Source organism: Staurois parvus, unplaced genomic scaffold (genome assembly GCF_062004578.1).
Source record: "Staurois parvus isolate SC_StPar_1 unplaced genomic scaffold, SC_StPar_1.0 ptg000183l, whole genome shotgun sequence".
Taxonomy (NCBI): Eukaryota; Metazoa; Chordata; class Amphibia; order Anura; family Ranidae; genus Staurois; species Staurois parvus.
This window is the reverse complement of record NW_028317979.1, coordinates 7,810,207-7,826,191: the sequence shown is the minus strand read 5'-3', so window position 1 is coordinate 7,826,191 and position 15,985 is coordinate 7,810,207. Positions and strand designations below refer to the sequence as shown.

Sequence of the window (15,985 nt, the reverse complement as noted above, 5' to 3'; positions counted from 1 at the left end):
AGTACTTTTTTATTGCAAGTGTATAAGTAGAGATCTTACTTGAAATATTAGGGTTTAATACCTTAAAGACTAAAAAAATTAAATGATATGCAAGATATTTTCCTTTTAGCTAGATAATTGATAGATATTGAATATCATATTTGATAGTTACATTTCAACCAGCAGATGGAGCTTCAGGCTCCTTTTTTTCATGTTAACCTGTCAATTTTTAGCTGTTTTTTTTAAAGGTTGTTATTTACAGCCGCCAGGGCCGGGTTTAATGCAACTGATGTCCTAAGCCCATCCCAACAATGGAGCCCCCCTTGTCCCCTTCATTGCTTAACTGACAAGACGTCAAGTGATTGATTTTTTTAATAGACAAATAGGCTGCTCACTTTGCAAAGGAGTTTTAACTTGCTGAAAATGCATTTTGCCAAGAATACTCAACCACATTCAAGGAGAATAAAAAAAAAAAAAAACACTACTTTTGTTTGTACATGATTGGATGATGGAAGTCAGCAGAGCTTTTCCATATTGAATAAGCTAATGCAAAATTCCCTTGAAATGTGAATAGCCTGTTTACCTTTAGTATATTAACCCCCGAGGCTCAATAAATGCTCAAAATGAAATAAAAATTTGAAAATTTCTAAGCCTCTTTACTGACAAATTTGCCACAAATCCAACTCAAGCAACTTACAGTATTGTATTTAGAAATGATGAGGGAAATCACTATTTTGATAAATGGTAATTCAAAATAATTATTTTTTTTCACACTTTGTTGTTAACAAACAACAAAAAATTTGCACAAAACCCCTTTATACAAAAAAACTCACTTTCATGTTAATAATTTTTCACTTTAACCTTAGAAACTGTAAGCAAATTATATACTTAGATATATATTTTTTTCATTTTTAAAATTTTTTCTGCTGGATTTTTATCAAGCTCTCAAAGTTAATTCTGCTAAACAAATCTGCTTCCACATTTAGCAGTTGTCTTGTTGCATAGTTTTTCTATTGAGATTTTCAATATGCTTGAGTTGAGATGCTCAGCTGTGCATTTTAGCCAGGAGAAAAACTCTGCAGTAACCCTTTTCCTTGGTGTGCTAAGCTAGTGCTTATTTTGCTTAATGGTTAATCCAGCCCTGTCAGAACCCAATAGCTTAAAGTGGAGCTCCACCTTACCCCCTCCGTCCCCACAGTCTTCTGGGACATGGCCCAGGTCCCAGAAGACTGTGTGATCCATCACAATGCGCAGCGTGGCTCACACATGCGCAGTGGTCACCCAGCTGTGTAGCTGCAAGTGTCCATAGTTAGGATGCCGGGGACCGAAGGTGGTTCCCGTCGCCCCCTCAAGTGAGCTCAGCATTGGATCCAGGGACAGATAAGTGTCTTTTTATTAAAAGTCAGCAGCTAAAGTTTTTGTAATTGCTGAGTTTTAATTTTTATAAGAACTGGTGCTCCACTTTAAATGTATATTTACATACAGTATATAACTAAATTTAGAGCATGGACTTATCTTACTCCATCCCTGCTCTGGTCAGCCAAACTTATGATCATTTCAATCAGAGAATGAGTGTCTAAAGAAAAACAGCTCCTAATCTTCTCAATGACACCAATGTCATAGGTGTGCCCTGTATTTTCTGTTAAGCACATAATAATCTAGAACATGAGTTTAAAAACATAAAATTACCCAAATACTATAATTCTTCTTTAGCTATGGATATTGGTAAATGTGTCTTGAAATACAAGTTTTTTTTCTTGCAATTTTACAGATGGGAGCACGAAAATATATTGGAGATTGTATCTTTATTTTTTGTGATGTTTTACACAATAACTCACACAGTAGCATTGATTTTTACTTAGATAAAATACATTTATAGCAATTTACAAATTTTTCGGTCTTGAAAACATTTGCATAACATTTTATTAAACACAATACTTTACATCCAAGTTTTCTTCTTTTTGAAAAAAACATAGTTGTATTTTATAGTCTTTTTTCAATAAAGCACAGCCTCACAAAGAAATGAGTGCCCATTTTAGCAAGTAAGAAAATTAGAAATTTAAAAAGATGTCATCTGGTACTTGATTGTTTTGAAATTAAGGTATTAGTATAATGTAAACAAATGTCACATTTACAAAAGGCATTTTATTTGTATCATTATCAAATATTCATGCAGATGTTCATTTCAAACATGTGATGTCCTTTTAAATTGGTGTTTTACAATATACTATTATTATATTATATACTCTACAAAATAAAAAAAGAAGTCAGTTTTGGCACTTTAAGTATAAAATGACTTACACGAACAAAGTCCATGTAAAGAGCACAGTTTCAGGGATTACTGAAACAATCAGAAATCTTGTTTAAGACTTTGGAAAGTTTGAGTAGAAAAAAGTCACATACCTGTACTAAGTTTTCATATCTGTGAAATGTTATAATATTTAACTGTTAGCTTTCCAAAAAATATGTGAGTGTAAAGCATTGATGAGAAATGGGAACTTGACAAATAGGTATACAGGGGTGAGGATATAGTTTTTGTTAGTCTTAAGATGGCACAGATGGGATAATTTTTCCAGCCTGTGTGTGAAAGTTGTGAACCTCACTTAGGTGGTTAGCAAATATAAATTACATGATGCTTTGTGAAATAGAGCTTTTCTTAAAGTCTAACTTCAAGCAAAACCTTGGTTTGGAGAGAACAGAGTAGGGTTACAAGCTCTGTCAGATTTGGTCTGGGTGCCCCTGCTAGGGAGATTTTCTCTCGAATATCTCCAGTAGGGGAACTGACAAAAAACACAGACACAATTTAAGTAGAGTGGGGAAGAGTTAAAACTTCTGCCAATGCTTTTATTGCTTTCCATGCCTTCCTGTCCTGGTAAAAAAGATGCATCCCATATTTCATGTACGGTTGTCACCAGGACAGGACGTAAGGAGATGCAGTCACAGATAGAAAAAACCTAGTAGACATTTAAACATTTCCTCACACTATCCAAAACTAAAAAGAATTCCGGCTGAAACTAGGCTTTAACATTTGCAGATAAATATGAAAAGTTATAAATCAGCCAAGCTTTACAAGTGATTTTGAGCACCAATTTCGATTAGCTGTCTTTTTCAGGCCACTTGGGTGACGATGACAAGATGCTCGTTATCATGCAAGGGAAATCTCTGGTTGGAAAATTTAAGAGTGGCCCCAATGTTTTTTTCTATAGAGATCATCAAAACACACCATCTTGGCCACTGTGACCATCTTGTAAGTATTGCAGTGGGTTCTGAAACTCCGATAACTGTGCAAGGATGGCCAGATATTTCACTGTGTGTCATTTTCAGAGATATATCTGTATGTTGCCCAGATTAGGGACCTATTAGAACTTAGGTGGAACTAAAAGCTTCAAAAAAACAATTACAAACAGGCAGGCTGTTTATTGCAGAAGAGACATGCAGTGTCTCTTCTCCAATACAATATCCTTACCTGCCTGTTCACAATTTTCTGTAAGACGTACATGGTGAATTGTTTATATTCTGATACAGTGCCTGTGTGCTGGGATGACTGCTCTTCAGCACATGTGTGGGAATTACATCATTCCACACCAGCCAAGTAAGATGACCAAAGACTGGTACCTGGAAGATGCTGGGGAGAAGACGCTGGCACCAGCAAGAGACCTCGTGGGCATTGGCCCTTTGGAGCATAGGTGAGTGTTCCTGCCTTTAATTCCACTTTAATATATCTGAAATAAAGTTTGCATTTTTGTAGGTGTTGGTTGCTGAATTTACGCAGCTGACTTGCAACAACTTGTTAGATGAATATTGCTGGTTGTATACAATGTCAACTATCTCAATGCATAAACATGGGTCTCCACACACATATCTGTAAATGTTAATAGCTATTTTTATTGAGTAGATAGAATTTTAAAGTTTTATATAAACCCTATATATAAGGCTGAGTCACTGTTCCATAATTATTAGCAGCATTGTCAACTTGCAGTACGTGCTTCTTTATTTTGCGATTTGACTGCCTATGAGGACTATCAGATAGACAGCCAACTGAAGGACTATGCACAGCCAGCTGAGAATGCTGCTGCTGTTCAAGAGTTTGTAGCTTAATGTTGTCAGCCTGCAACAGGAAGAGCTAATGATGGCAGGATCTCTAAACAAGAAACTTTGCAGTAGATTTACAAATTGAAAACTGTATACAGTAAAACATACTGAAAATTAGATTTTGGGTTTACATACACTTAAGTTGATTGATGCAGCAAAAGAGAGAGACCTAAAATATTTCTAGCTATACCAAAATGTAGTGGAGACATTTCCACTACTTTTGCAGTTCACTTCAGTGGTCTCCGACATCCAAATAATATTTCCAGTGGTGAGCATACTGGTTGAACTACTTACTGTGTATCTAATTATACTTTACAATATGAACATTTTTCGTTACTGGCAAATAGGAGACAGGCCTATTATATTGCTTTAGGAGCTGCTTTTCCAACTAATAGAGACCATGAATATTTGTTGTATGCCTCAACCACACCTGTGAACCTTGTAGAGGAAACAGTGGACTGGGTATAGGTGATTTCTTTGAGAAGAAAAGGAAATATTGGTAATTTTAATTTATTGGAAGAAAAAATATAATTCCCATATGTATTTCAGCCCTCCTAATTTATCCTGTAAAAAGCCACTGTGTACGCAATACTTGGTGATAAGAAAGAGAAAAGTGTGTTGAACAATTCACACTGCTTTGGCACAGGTTTGCTGGTTATGTATCTCCAACTATGACATCAGTAAAGATTTTATTATTTGATGGTAAGTGCCAAGGATGCCTTATCAAGAGGCATCCTCAATACAAATGCAGTCTATGTAACAAGTTGATTGAAACACAAAAAGTTTAAAAAAATGAAACTCTTATTAGATAAAATATTTCTTCTTTCTGTTAAAAGCATATTTCATTTGACTTTCCATTGGGATCTAAATATGATCCAAACCACTAAACTCAGACAGTCTATAAAGTTGCTCCAGTTTCATATATACTATGGATTACAAACTATTCTTCTTTAAACCTCTGTATGTTTGCTATAATCCTCTGATCATAATGGCTGTGCCACCATTTTCAATATGCCATGCCATATTTCTCAATAAAAACTTTGTATGGAAAATAAAATCACATATTCACATCTTCGCATTTCTTTTTTTTTGGTCCGGCAGTGTTGTACATAATAATTTTTAGTACCCAATAGACCTGTAGCCATATCTACTCTAACACACATTAAACCCTGTTCAGTGTTAATGAAATTATGAAAAAAGAACAATCATGGAAAGGTGGATGAGACATCCATAAATCTTGGATGCCCCCACCACTTGAGCACCTTTTCTTTAGTACAATCTGCACTTTTAGTTAGAACAAAATAATGATCAAATTACAGAAGTACTAACTAACAAAATGAAACAGTTATATCATTGTAAGTGAATTACACCCACATTTTGTCAAAGTTGACTGTGAGGACAGATCTGCACTAAATTATGGCAAGTCAAGTGCAATTATTTCACAATAACAGAGCTGAATGTCATAATCTGTACAAGGGCAGTCACTGTTGTCCTAGCAGAAGCAACTGGACTGTTGAAAAAACTATTATATTATAAAGTATTATGTGCTTGTGCAGATATGTTTTTTAGATTTGGACCAAGCATCACCTCTTCATGTGTGCATAAGCTGCAAATGTAAATATTTTACATGAAAGAAATTTTTCCTATTTTTTTTTAGGTGGAACTCATAATTTCATAGGTTAAGGAGAAGGAAATGTTGATGTTGGCACATTCATCAAATCAAGTGTCTAAGTTCCTTTGTTCCATTGTATTGTTCCTAACAGTATCTCTTTTTTTTCTTGTTAGCCACTTTTGCTTAAAGAAACTGATTGTATGATGCTTTTTGTGTTATTCGCATTGGTTAGAATTCTTTGCATTGTGCTTTTAGTTTAGTCCCATTCTGCACAAGTTAGTAATGTTCTATTGTCCATACTGGTAAATAAAACTGCAAACCATCTGATCATGTCTAATTTTGGCACATTTAAGGTTGTTTTCTGCTTCATCTCCAAACTAATAAGAGCACAAGCTGTATGAAATTAGAACTGTTTCTGGTAGAAACTAATGGAAACAGAATATTGTTTTCATTCTTTGTAGGTACGTGTTGGTGATGTTCCTTTGTAGAAGATATTCCGAGTGCTTTCTGGACTGTTACTTCTCTCTGGGATTAAGATGATGTTACCCTTTCTTCTTAGAGTAGAGTCACGGCTTGATGAAATAGATACAGTCTCTGAGCCAATTTCACTGCCCTCTACTGGTGTCACCCGTATTGTGGTTATTCCATGAAGGAGGTGATCATTATCAATGTTGCTTCGTTTTCTTTCAGTAGTCCCAAAAGTGTCTTTTAATGACTCACAGCTTTCTGAGTCTCTGTTGAGGTCATTCAGCTCATAAGCTTGACGCAACGTTCCTTTCTCAGGAGCTTTCCATTTCCAGGATCCACTCCCTTCTCCTTCTAATGGCATCTGGATAATCGGCCTGTTGTTTTCAGGATGGGCCTCAATCCGTACTATATTTGTGGGTTCGTGTTCTGTCAGGGCCTTGTATCTGATGGATCCAGTGCAACTAACTGTACTTCCTTCTGAGCTTTTAGGGCTACCCTGCAGCATTCCTTGCTGTTTTGACATAGCTATGACCTGCATAATCCTTGGCTGACTATTACTTCTACAGGAAACACTTTTCTCTGCGACCTTGAGCCACTTTGATCTAGCAGAACTGCATTTGGGTGAAGTAGATATGATATTCTCATGGGTTTCCTCTGGGATATGTACCAACTGAGAAGATCCAGGACGTGACTGTATAGACACTCTGGGTCCACCAGGAATACCTGTGTTGTTACAACCTGGCATACTGCCAGGCTGTAATTTAATATATGGGTTGCCAGGGCCAATATGGTCTCCATTAACACCAACCCTAACAGGCTCAGAGCTTGATCTCATTTCTATTACTCTTTGTGGAGAAAGACCAGACTCTGTCTCAATTACCTGCAAAGACAGCTTTCGACTTTCATTTTTAGTCTTCCACTGAGAAAGAAGTTGCTTTGACCGAGCTGAATCCATTGAAGCATGGATTGTAGCATTCCTCCTAGCTGAATCTTCCATTGAAGGAGTATGTACTCTGGGAAGAGTATTGCTAAATGTGACCATGTTTTCCTTGCCCATGGGGCTTCGAGGGGTTATTACTTCTACATCAGTACTTGCTCTTTTTATATTGGTAAGAGAGCTTGATTCTCTATTGTTTCTGTTCAAGATATTTTCAGAGGGATGAGATGAAATACCATCATTGCTGCTGCCATTTTTTCCTGGTAGTATCCTACTGGTGTCTTGGCTAATGTCTGTTAAAGACCTTAATGGCTCTCTGAGAGGTGGAGGAGGCTTCTGTGGGATGTTGTCCTCGCTGGGCTGAAAGTTTCCAACAGCATAAAGGCCCTAGAGTATAAAGATATATGATAAAAATAATGACACAGAGGCTTTTAGCAAAAACATCCTCACAAGTATGCTATTAAACTATATTCAGTTATGGAGTAATGGTATTGCTTATACTTTAATTTCCTCCTTCTCCTTTATATACTCATACATGTAGGCTTCTAACTCTTCCATCAACAACCATATAATAGTTTTTTTTATCTGACACACGGACTCTCTGGATATGTCAAATGACCCTTTTGCAGACAGGCCTTGAAAGTAGTTGGGACAAGACTTTATATCAAATGATTGTTGTGAGTGCAATTTACATAGATGACCCATCCCAATCTGTTGAGTGGGCTTACTTTTAAAAGAATAGCTGTCAGGAACAATCTTGACAGCTGTACTGAGACCGGTGCCTATAATGACAGTATTTTGGTCATGGATTTAAATTTTTAAAATGTAAATGCCTTTACTGTCTTTGTCTTTTTCCATAAATATAAGAACATGTCAAGAACCTGTCAGTATAAGTGATAGAATTTGAGACAAATCTTTACATTGCAGCAGGGCTTTCCTTTATTTACTTTCCTTTATTTACATGGCTTTAACCAGCTTTTAAGAAAACACATTTTAATTCATTGAAATACTGTATCTGCATGGTGCCATTATAATTAGTTTATAATCATGCTGTATATGGACTTCATGCTACCCTGGATATACCAGATGCTTGTTTGCACAAGTTCCACTCCTTTGTGATTATTTAAAATAATTCTAGGAAGTGCTTCTTGTGGTGTTTGTTTTATAGGTAAAGATTTAATTAATTGCACAGACCACCAAAGAAGAGAAAGGAGAGATGTTTCATGTTTCCTATACTCCTAAGAAGCTTGTGACTTTCTTTTGGTGTTCGTTGTATACCATATAGCTCCCTTGATACATTAGGTCATAAAAGGCATATAGAAATGGGAAATAAAACAAGGAAAACCTTGTCACAATTTATGTGTTTTGAGGCTTAGGCAGGCCATAGACGGGCCATTTATTGGCCAAATTTTTGCCACCCATGTCCGTGAAAATCGGGAGTTTTTCGCAGATTTTCCAGCATGACCGATAAAAAATAAACGAGGAGATCCGCGAAAAACAGCCGACGGGCTGGCCCCACTAACGGCATGATTATCGGCCGATATTTCATGCGGACGAAAATTCGGCCAATAAGTGACCCGTCTATGGCCTGCATTAGTGTGGCTTACATTAAGTTTGCTGCCCTAGGCAGTAGCCTTTGGTTACCGTTATTTAAAAAAAAAACCCTGCTTATAATAAGTATTTTACTATCTTACAGCCAGGGATGAGCCAATGCTTTAGTTCAAACCCAATTCTAGACCAGACCTGGATGTTCCGTCCCTTAGTCAGTGGGAGCTGAACATCATAGATATAGTCAGGTCCATAAATATTGGAACATCGACACAATTCTAACATTTTTGGCTCTATACACCACCACAATGGATTTGAAATGAAACGAACAAGATGTGCTTTAACTGCAGACTGTCAGCTTTAATTTGAGGGTATTTACATCCAAATCAGGTGAACGGTGTAGGAATTACAGCAGTTTGCATATGTGCCTCCCACTTGTTAAGGGACCAAAAGTAATGCGACAGAATAATAATCATGAATCAAACTTTCACTTTTTAATACTTGGTTGCAAATCCTTTGCAGTCAATTACAGCCTGAAGTCTGGAACGCATAGACATCACCAGATGCTGGGTTTCATCCCTGGTGATGCTCTGCCAGGCCTCTACTGCAACTGTCTTCAGTTCCTGCTTGTTCTTGGGGCATTTTCCCTTCAGTTTTGTCTTTAGCAAGTGAAATGCATGCTCAATTCTTCTTCACTTCTTTCCCTTAAAAAACTCTTTGGTTGCTTTTGCAGTATGCTTTGGGTCATTGTCCATCTGCACTGTGAAGCGGCGTCCAATGAGTTCTGAAGCATTTGGCTGAATATGAGCAGATAATATTGCCCAAAACACTTCAGAATTCATCCTGCTGCTTTTTTCAGCAGTCACATCATCAATAAATACAAGAGAACCAGTTCCATTGGCAGCCATACATGCCCACGCCATGACACTACCACCACCATGCTTCACTGATGAGGTGGTATGCTTAGGATCATTAGCAGTTCCTTTCCTTCTCCATACTCTTCTCTTCCCATCACTCTGGTACAAGTTGATCTTGGTCTCATCTGTCCATAGGATGTTGTTCAAGAACTGTGAAGGCTTTTTTAGATGTCGTTTGGCAAACTCTAATCTGGCCTTCTTGTTTTTGAGGCTCACCAATGGTTTACATCTTGTGGTGAACCCTGTGTATTCACTCTAGTGAAGTCTTCTCTTGATTGTTGACTTTGACACATATACACCTACCTCCTGGAGAGTGTTCTTGCTCTGGCCAACTGTTGTGAAGGGTGTTTTCTTCATCAGGGAAAGAATTCTTCGGTCATCCACCACAGTTGTTTTCCGTGGTCTTCCGGGCCTTTTGGTGTTGCTGAGCTCACCGGTGCGTTCCTTCTTTTTAAGAATGTTCCAAACAGTTGTTTTGGCCATGCCTAATGTTTTTGCTATCTCTCTGATGGGTTTGTTTTGTTTTTTCAGGCTAATGATGCCTTGCTTCACTAATAGTGACAGCTCTTTGGATCTCAGCTTGAGAGTTGACAGCAACAGATTCCAAATGCAAATAGCACACTTGAAATGAACTCTGGACCTTTTATCTGCTCATTGTAATTGGGATAATGAGGGAATAACACACACCTGGCCATGGAACAGCTGAGAAGCCAATTGTCCCATTAAGTTTGGTCCCTTAATAAGTGGGAGGCACATATGCAAACTGTTGTAATTACTACACCGTTCACCTGATTTGGATGTAAATACCCTCAAATTAAAGTCGACAGTCTGCAGTTAAAGCACATCTTGTTCGTTTCATTTCAAATCCATTGTGGTGGTGTATAGAGCCAAAAATGTTAGAATTGTGTCGATGTCCCAATATTTATGGACCTGACTGTAGGAGTGCTACTTTTACCACTTCTGTATATGGCAGCTTCCATTGATTATGGTTGCTACAGAAGGGGTGGGCGCTGGCATTTGTAAAAAAAAAAATTGTAAGAAAAAGATTTTTTTTTTATTAAATTGTAAAAAAAAAAAAGTGCTTTATTTGTTATTTGGGATATGTAAATTATTACACATTTCATGAGCAATTTAAAGGGGCAGCGCACCTATTTTTGTGTTTAAATTACATTTAATTGCTGACCCTTATAAAGGTCCCCAGAAATCAAATGAGACTGTGCTGTATTTTATTTTTTCAGCCAACAGGAAAATGTACTTTGCCAACAATTTAAATCACATTTTTCCTTTGTAAGTGTCAGTGCTTTTGTAGAACTTTTAGTACATCACAAAGATTTACCCCTTCACAGGCAGAATTTGCACCCCACCCCACACCCTCTAGGTTTTGGGTCCAGCATCTGAACTTCTTAATGTTTTACAAACCCAATTTGAGCCGAATTCCGAGCTGTTTGGTTCATACCTGCTCTACATTAATATGATGCAATCTCCATCTTTTCACAAACAGTCTGTTGAAATAATTCTACCACCACAGATCAGTCTCTCAGGACTATATGTGAATAAGAACTGCCCTTCACACTTCTCGACTGGCCTAAAAAGTGCTGAGAGTAGCAGTCAGGATATATGTGTGTGCATCAGGGGCGGACTGACCATTTGGAAACTCGGGCACTGCCCGAGGGCCCGGGGTCAGTAGGGGGCCCCATGAGATGCCCCTGGTACCTTTTTCATAGGCTTTTTTGAGTTTGGGCAAGAACACAGGGGCCCCATGATCCCCTATTGCCCGGGGGCCCCATGAGTTGTCAGTCCGCCCCTGGTGTGCATACTTTATTTAACTACGAATGGAGTGCTCATATCTGGTTATTTGTTAGGTGCTGATTTACTTTCAGCCTTTTACTGTAGTAGGCTGCTCAGTGATATGTCAGGATGGCTGGTATTTATGGATCACCGCATGGGAGTGAACCAGACTGATCTACAGCAGAACAATTATGTTGGCTGGCTGCAATGGGAGCATGTAGAGATTGGAAACACATGATAACATTAAACAGGCTTTAAAACATTAAAAAAGACTAATTATAGGCTAATAATAATATTGGCATGTAGGTATTTTCATTAATCGAAGACTGTGCTGATTTCAGTTTGTTTTTTTCTTAAAAGGAGGTCTAAGCTATCGAAATAAAAGAAAGCAACCTGCAGTATACTAAATTGACTAAAATGGCATCAACTGTCACTTTCTCTGGACAGTTTAGTGTGCACCTAAATGGAAATGAACATAAAATTAAAAATGTTTAAGAACGCAATGCATGTTTTGAACAATTCATTTTTCTTACATAAAATATAGGTAGCTGGAAATTTTCATTTCATATGTTCTGCAATAGTTGTCTTTTAATGCATATCCAAAGTACAACCTTTTTGTATATGGTTTAAACCTATGTTAAGATTTTTTTTTTGCCATCTGTGTCCCAGTAGGGAGATCATCATTGACTTTTTGTCTCAAGATGAAGGAAGTGAAAGGAAAGCACACCAAAGTAAGTGAAATCTACTCTAAGATAGTTGTCATAGTAACAGCTGTCCTCATTGGAAGATTTCAACTGTTCCAATGATAAAATGGCGGATTTTCCTTCACTTTTAGAGCTCATGTACACGGGGCATTTGGAAAACTCTTCTGAATGATGGAAACTGACTGCTGGAAAATGTAGGGTAAAAACGTCAGTTTAACCGCATTTGCATACCGTGTTTATGTGCGTTTGCATTTAGAAGCGGTTTTAAAAGATAACCTCAGGAGACCTTCCCAAATGCCCAGAATGCACTGAAAAACAGTAAAAAATTAACTATTTCAGACATTTTGAGAGAAATAGAGCAGAAGCAGAGAGAGCAGTATGTGTTTAGATTACCTATCTTTTCTGGTTGTAGTCACTATGGATCCCATCATGAGCATAATGCAGCGTGTTCTACCATTTTTTCCTTCACGCGAAACCTGGAACTGACTGCACTGGTGTACTAGGTCCATATGAATACATAGAAAATGCTTTGCATGCATTTCCGATGATGAAAAAAGACTCCGGACAGCAGCTGGACATAAAACAGTTAAAAAACAAACGCTTATAAACGTGGTTAACAACATTTATAAGCGTTTACACGTGTTTACAAGCATTTGGCGTTTGAAACGCCAGTAAAGTCTACTCCCGAACGCAAGTTTGGTGAGTTCAAAAAAACAACTGTAAACTCAACTGCCTGTAAACGACTGTAAACGATGATATGTACATGGACACATAGGAAAACATTAGGGAGAGTTCAGGGGCTGCTGAAAAAAACACAGAAAAGCTCCCGAATGTCAGTTTAGCAGCTGCAGTGTACAAGAGCCATTAGTCTTGAAGACTGTGGTAACTGAGCCAAATAGAAGGCTGAATCTCCCTAGTGGGGACACAGACAACAATAACAGTCTTACAAAGGTACTAACCCTTCTATACTATTTAAGAAATGCCTTTAGATATTTGTAATAATAAGTGTTAAAAAAAAGATACACCTTAAGATTATGGAAACATGTTCACTGCAAACAAAATTGTTCCTGATGCATGTGGCTTCTTTATTGCTTCCCAATCTGCTGTCAGACATATTCTCACCAGTGTGGACCTTCCAGGGAGATCCATCAAAATTTACAGGACTACGTCTTTAATTTTTGTTTGATTGAGGTGGAGCATTTGACTCAGGCTGGAAGGAAACGTTTGCTAAGTGCTTGTGTGTGTTGAACGATTCATCCAAAACCCTCTTTCTGGCCCTGGTTTTTAACTACTTTAATACTGGGCACTTTCAGCTCCTTCCTACCCGTGCCAGTTTCCTCATTCAGTGCTGTTGCACTTTGACAATTGCATGGTCATGCAACACTGTACCCATATGAATATTTTATACTTTTTTGAGATTTCTTTTGGTGTTATTTAATCACCACTGGGGGTTTTATTTTTCTGCTAAACAAACATAAAAAGACAGAAAATTTTGAAAAAATCCCTTTATCTTAGTTTCTGTTATAAAATGTTACAAATAAGTATATTTTCTTCTTCACTAAAGTGTGCTGATGAGGCTACACTGATGGGCGCTGATGGACTGCACTGATGAGGCTGCACTGATGGGCACTCATGAGGATGCACTATTGAGGCTGCACTGCTGGGTGCTAATGGGCACTGTTGAGGATGCACTGATGCCCACACTGATGGCCACTGCATTAAGGTAAAAATTTCACAGTTGCAGTATTGCCCCCCTCCCCCAAATACTTATGTGAGTCCTCACTTGATCCTCCAGTACTGTGCCCATGTGTAGCGACTGTAGCTGGATCTGCCTAGGGGAGTATGTAGATTTATTTTTTTAAAATCCCACTCCTCTCTATTATAGTGTTACTAAACCCACAACAGTAATATCAGTCTGTATATGCAGTAAAGCATGTTTGTTATACTCACTGTGGAATCTAAGGGGTTAATCCTCTGCATTGTTTAAAAAGGCCGTTTGATCCTGACTTCTCTGCCCCTCCTCTTGTTCAAATGTCCATGTCTTATCTCCTGATAAGACAGACTGAACCGTAGCCATTCTGCACATGCTCAGTATAGTTTGTATGGATAGAGAGGTTGTTTTTTTTTTTTGGTAGAGTACATGTGATCAGTACAGGGCCAATCAGCACTGTCCAGACAGAGGTCAGGGATTTTGCATCCTCCTAGAGCATAAAGAAAACTCCTACTACAAACTTTAACCAGTGCTCTGCTGAACACTGATAGAAGTCACAAGACTGATCTAACTGCTGATGAGAAATGGTATTTAGCAGTTTCTGTTTACTAAAATAATTGCATTTCCATGCTTTGTGTACCGTGGGAGAACAAATATAATGAATGCAGGGTCCTAGGTTTAGTAACACTCTAACTATCTGTTTAACTGCTTGGCGGGAGCTCTGCTTTTCTATAATAAAAAAAATCTCCCCCCCCCAACACACATAAACACTAATGTAAAACAAGTTTCAAAGAAATACATGTGGCTGATACATGACACATGAAACATGTACACATGGGTGATAAATGACACATAAAATCCTGTACATATGGCTGTGTACATGGGGATAATAGATGCACTTTTAAACCGTACCTGTCAATAATAAATGACAGATGAAAGCTTGTAGACATGGCTGATAAGATAGGACACAGGCCCTGCACATGTGGCTGATAAATGACACATACAAGCCTGTACATACAGCTGATAAATGCTGCAGAAAATCTGGCACCTGTGGATGACAAATTTCACATGGACACCTGTACACATACACTGCCTTTTTATAATATCTGCTACTTTCTTATGATATGAAACAGTCTATGGGACTGAGGGTACTGGTTACAATTTGGTAAAATGGCGCATGTTATCATAGAATAAACATTAGTCTGTCTTTTTCTACATGTTGGGTTATGTTAGCAAAAGGTATGTGAAAGGCCAATTCAACTTACCAGATAAATGGCTATTCCTCCTCCCAACAGAAATCCGCTGTAAACATCAATGGGATGATTCTTGTACTGAGTTATACGGGTGAGGCCACATATTATTCCACATATGATAAAGGAGAACACCAGCAGTGGTTTCAGTAACTTAGATGAATCTGTCAATGTTGAATTGAAATACATCTGTAAAGCAAAGAATGTTTTACATGAGTGTTATAGCTGCTCCAATCAAATTTGAGTATAGTCAGAGTACACAGGGATCATTGTTCAAACTAAACTAAATATGTCATACCATACAATTGCTTCATTCAATGGAAAGGATGGTTCTTTTCCATTGTTTTTCCCTTGATCACATAACTGACTGCTGAAAAGTCAAAACTAAAGCTGGTCATACCAATAATTTTTTTCAGCCCTATGAATAAACAAAAAAAAAAACAGATTCACAATGTAAGTGGATGGAGGAATCCCCTCTGCTTGGACCTTGTACACTGGTCAGCAGCTGTAGCTGACTGGCTCCAGTCACTGACCAATAGAAAATTTTCCAACATATCCTTTCAACAAAAGTTGATTAAACAAGCAGGGAAGTCCACACATTGATCAACATTTTGGCTGGTCCCTGCTGGCAGAATTTCGATCAGTGTATGGCTAGCATGGATTGGAAACTCCATCAGCTTTAACTACATTCTGTGTCCCAGCTGGGGAGGCTACCCCTCATTAGCTGGGAGGTACAAAGTGAAGGGAAGTTATTTAACTAGGACACTAATGGCAGTAAATGATCTTTTGTTTAGTAAGTTGGGAAGGTCTAACATCTGTGTCAGACTTTTACTGCTGTTTACACCATCACTGGAATTCCTCCTACTTCCTGTGTGATCACTAAGACGGGAAATTAGTCTAAATTGTCACAAACACCAATAAGAAAAATCCACAGGAGGTTCTAATCCATGGACACTCTAACAAAAATGTTTTCGAATGT

General features: G+C 37.9%; 1 protein-coding gene across 1 annotated transcript in view; it reads right to left on the bottom strand.

Annotated features, from left to right (window-relative positions):
• Nucleotides 1-1,767: 1,767 nt before the first annotated feature.
• Nucleotides 1,768-15,985, bottom strand: part of PLPPR4 (phospholipid phosphatase related 4) — a 169,408-nt gene continuing 155,190 nt past the window's right edge. Inside the window, exons 6-7 of the mRNA XM_089677287.1 lie at nucleotides 15,022-15,195; nucleotides 1,768-7,475 (exon numbers count right to left, since the gene is read on the bottom strand). Coding sequence (XP_089533413.1) covers nucleotides 6,132-7,475; nucleotides 15,022-15,195 — 1,518 coding nt within the window. The 3' untranslated portion in view covers nucleotides 1,768-6,131. The remainder of the gene's footprint in view (nucleotides 7,476-15,021; nucleotides 15,196-15,985) is intronic.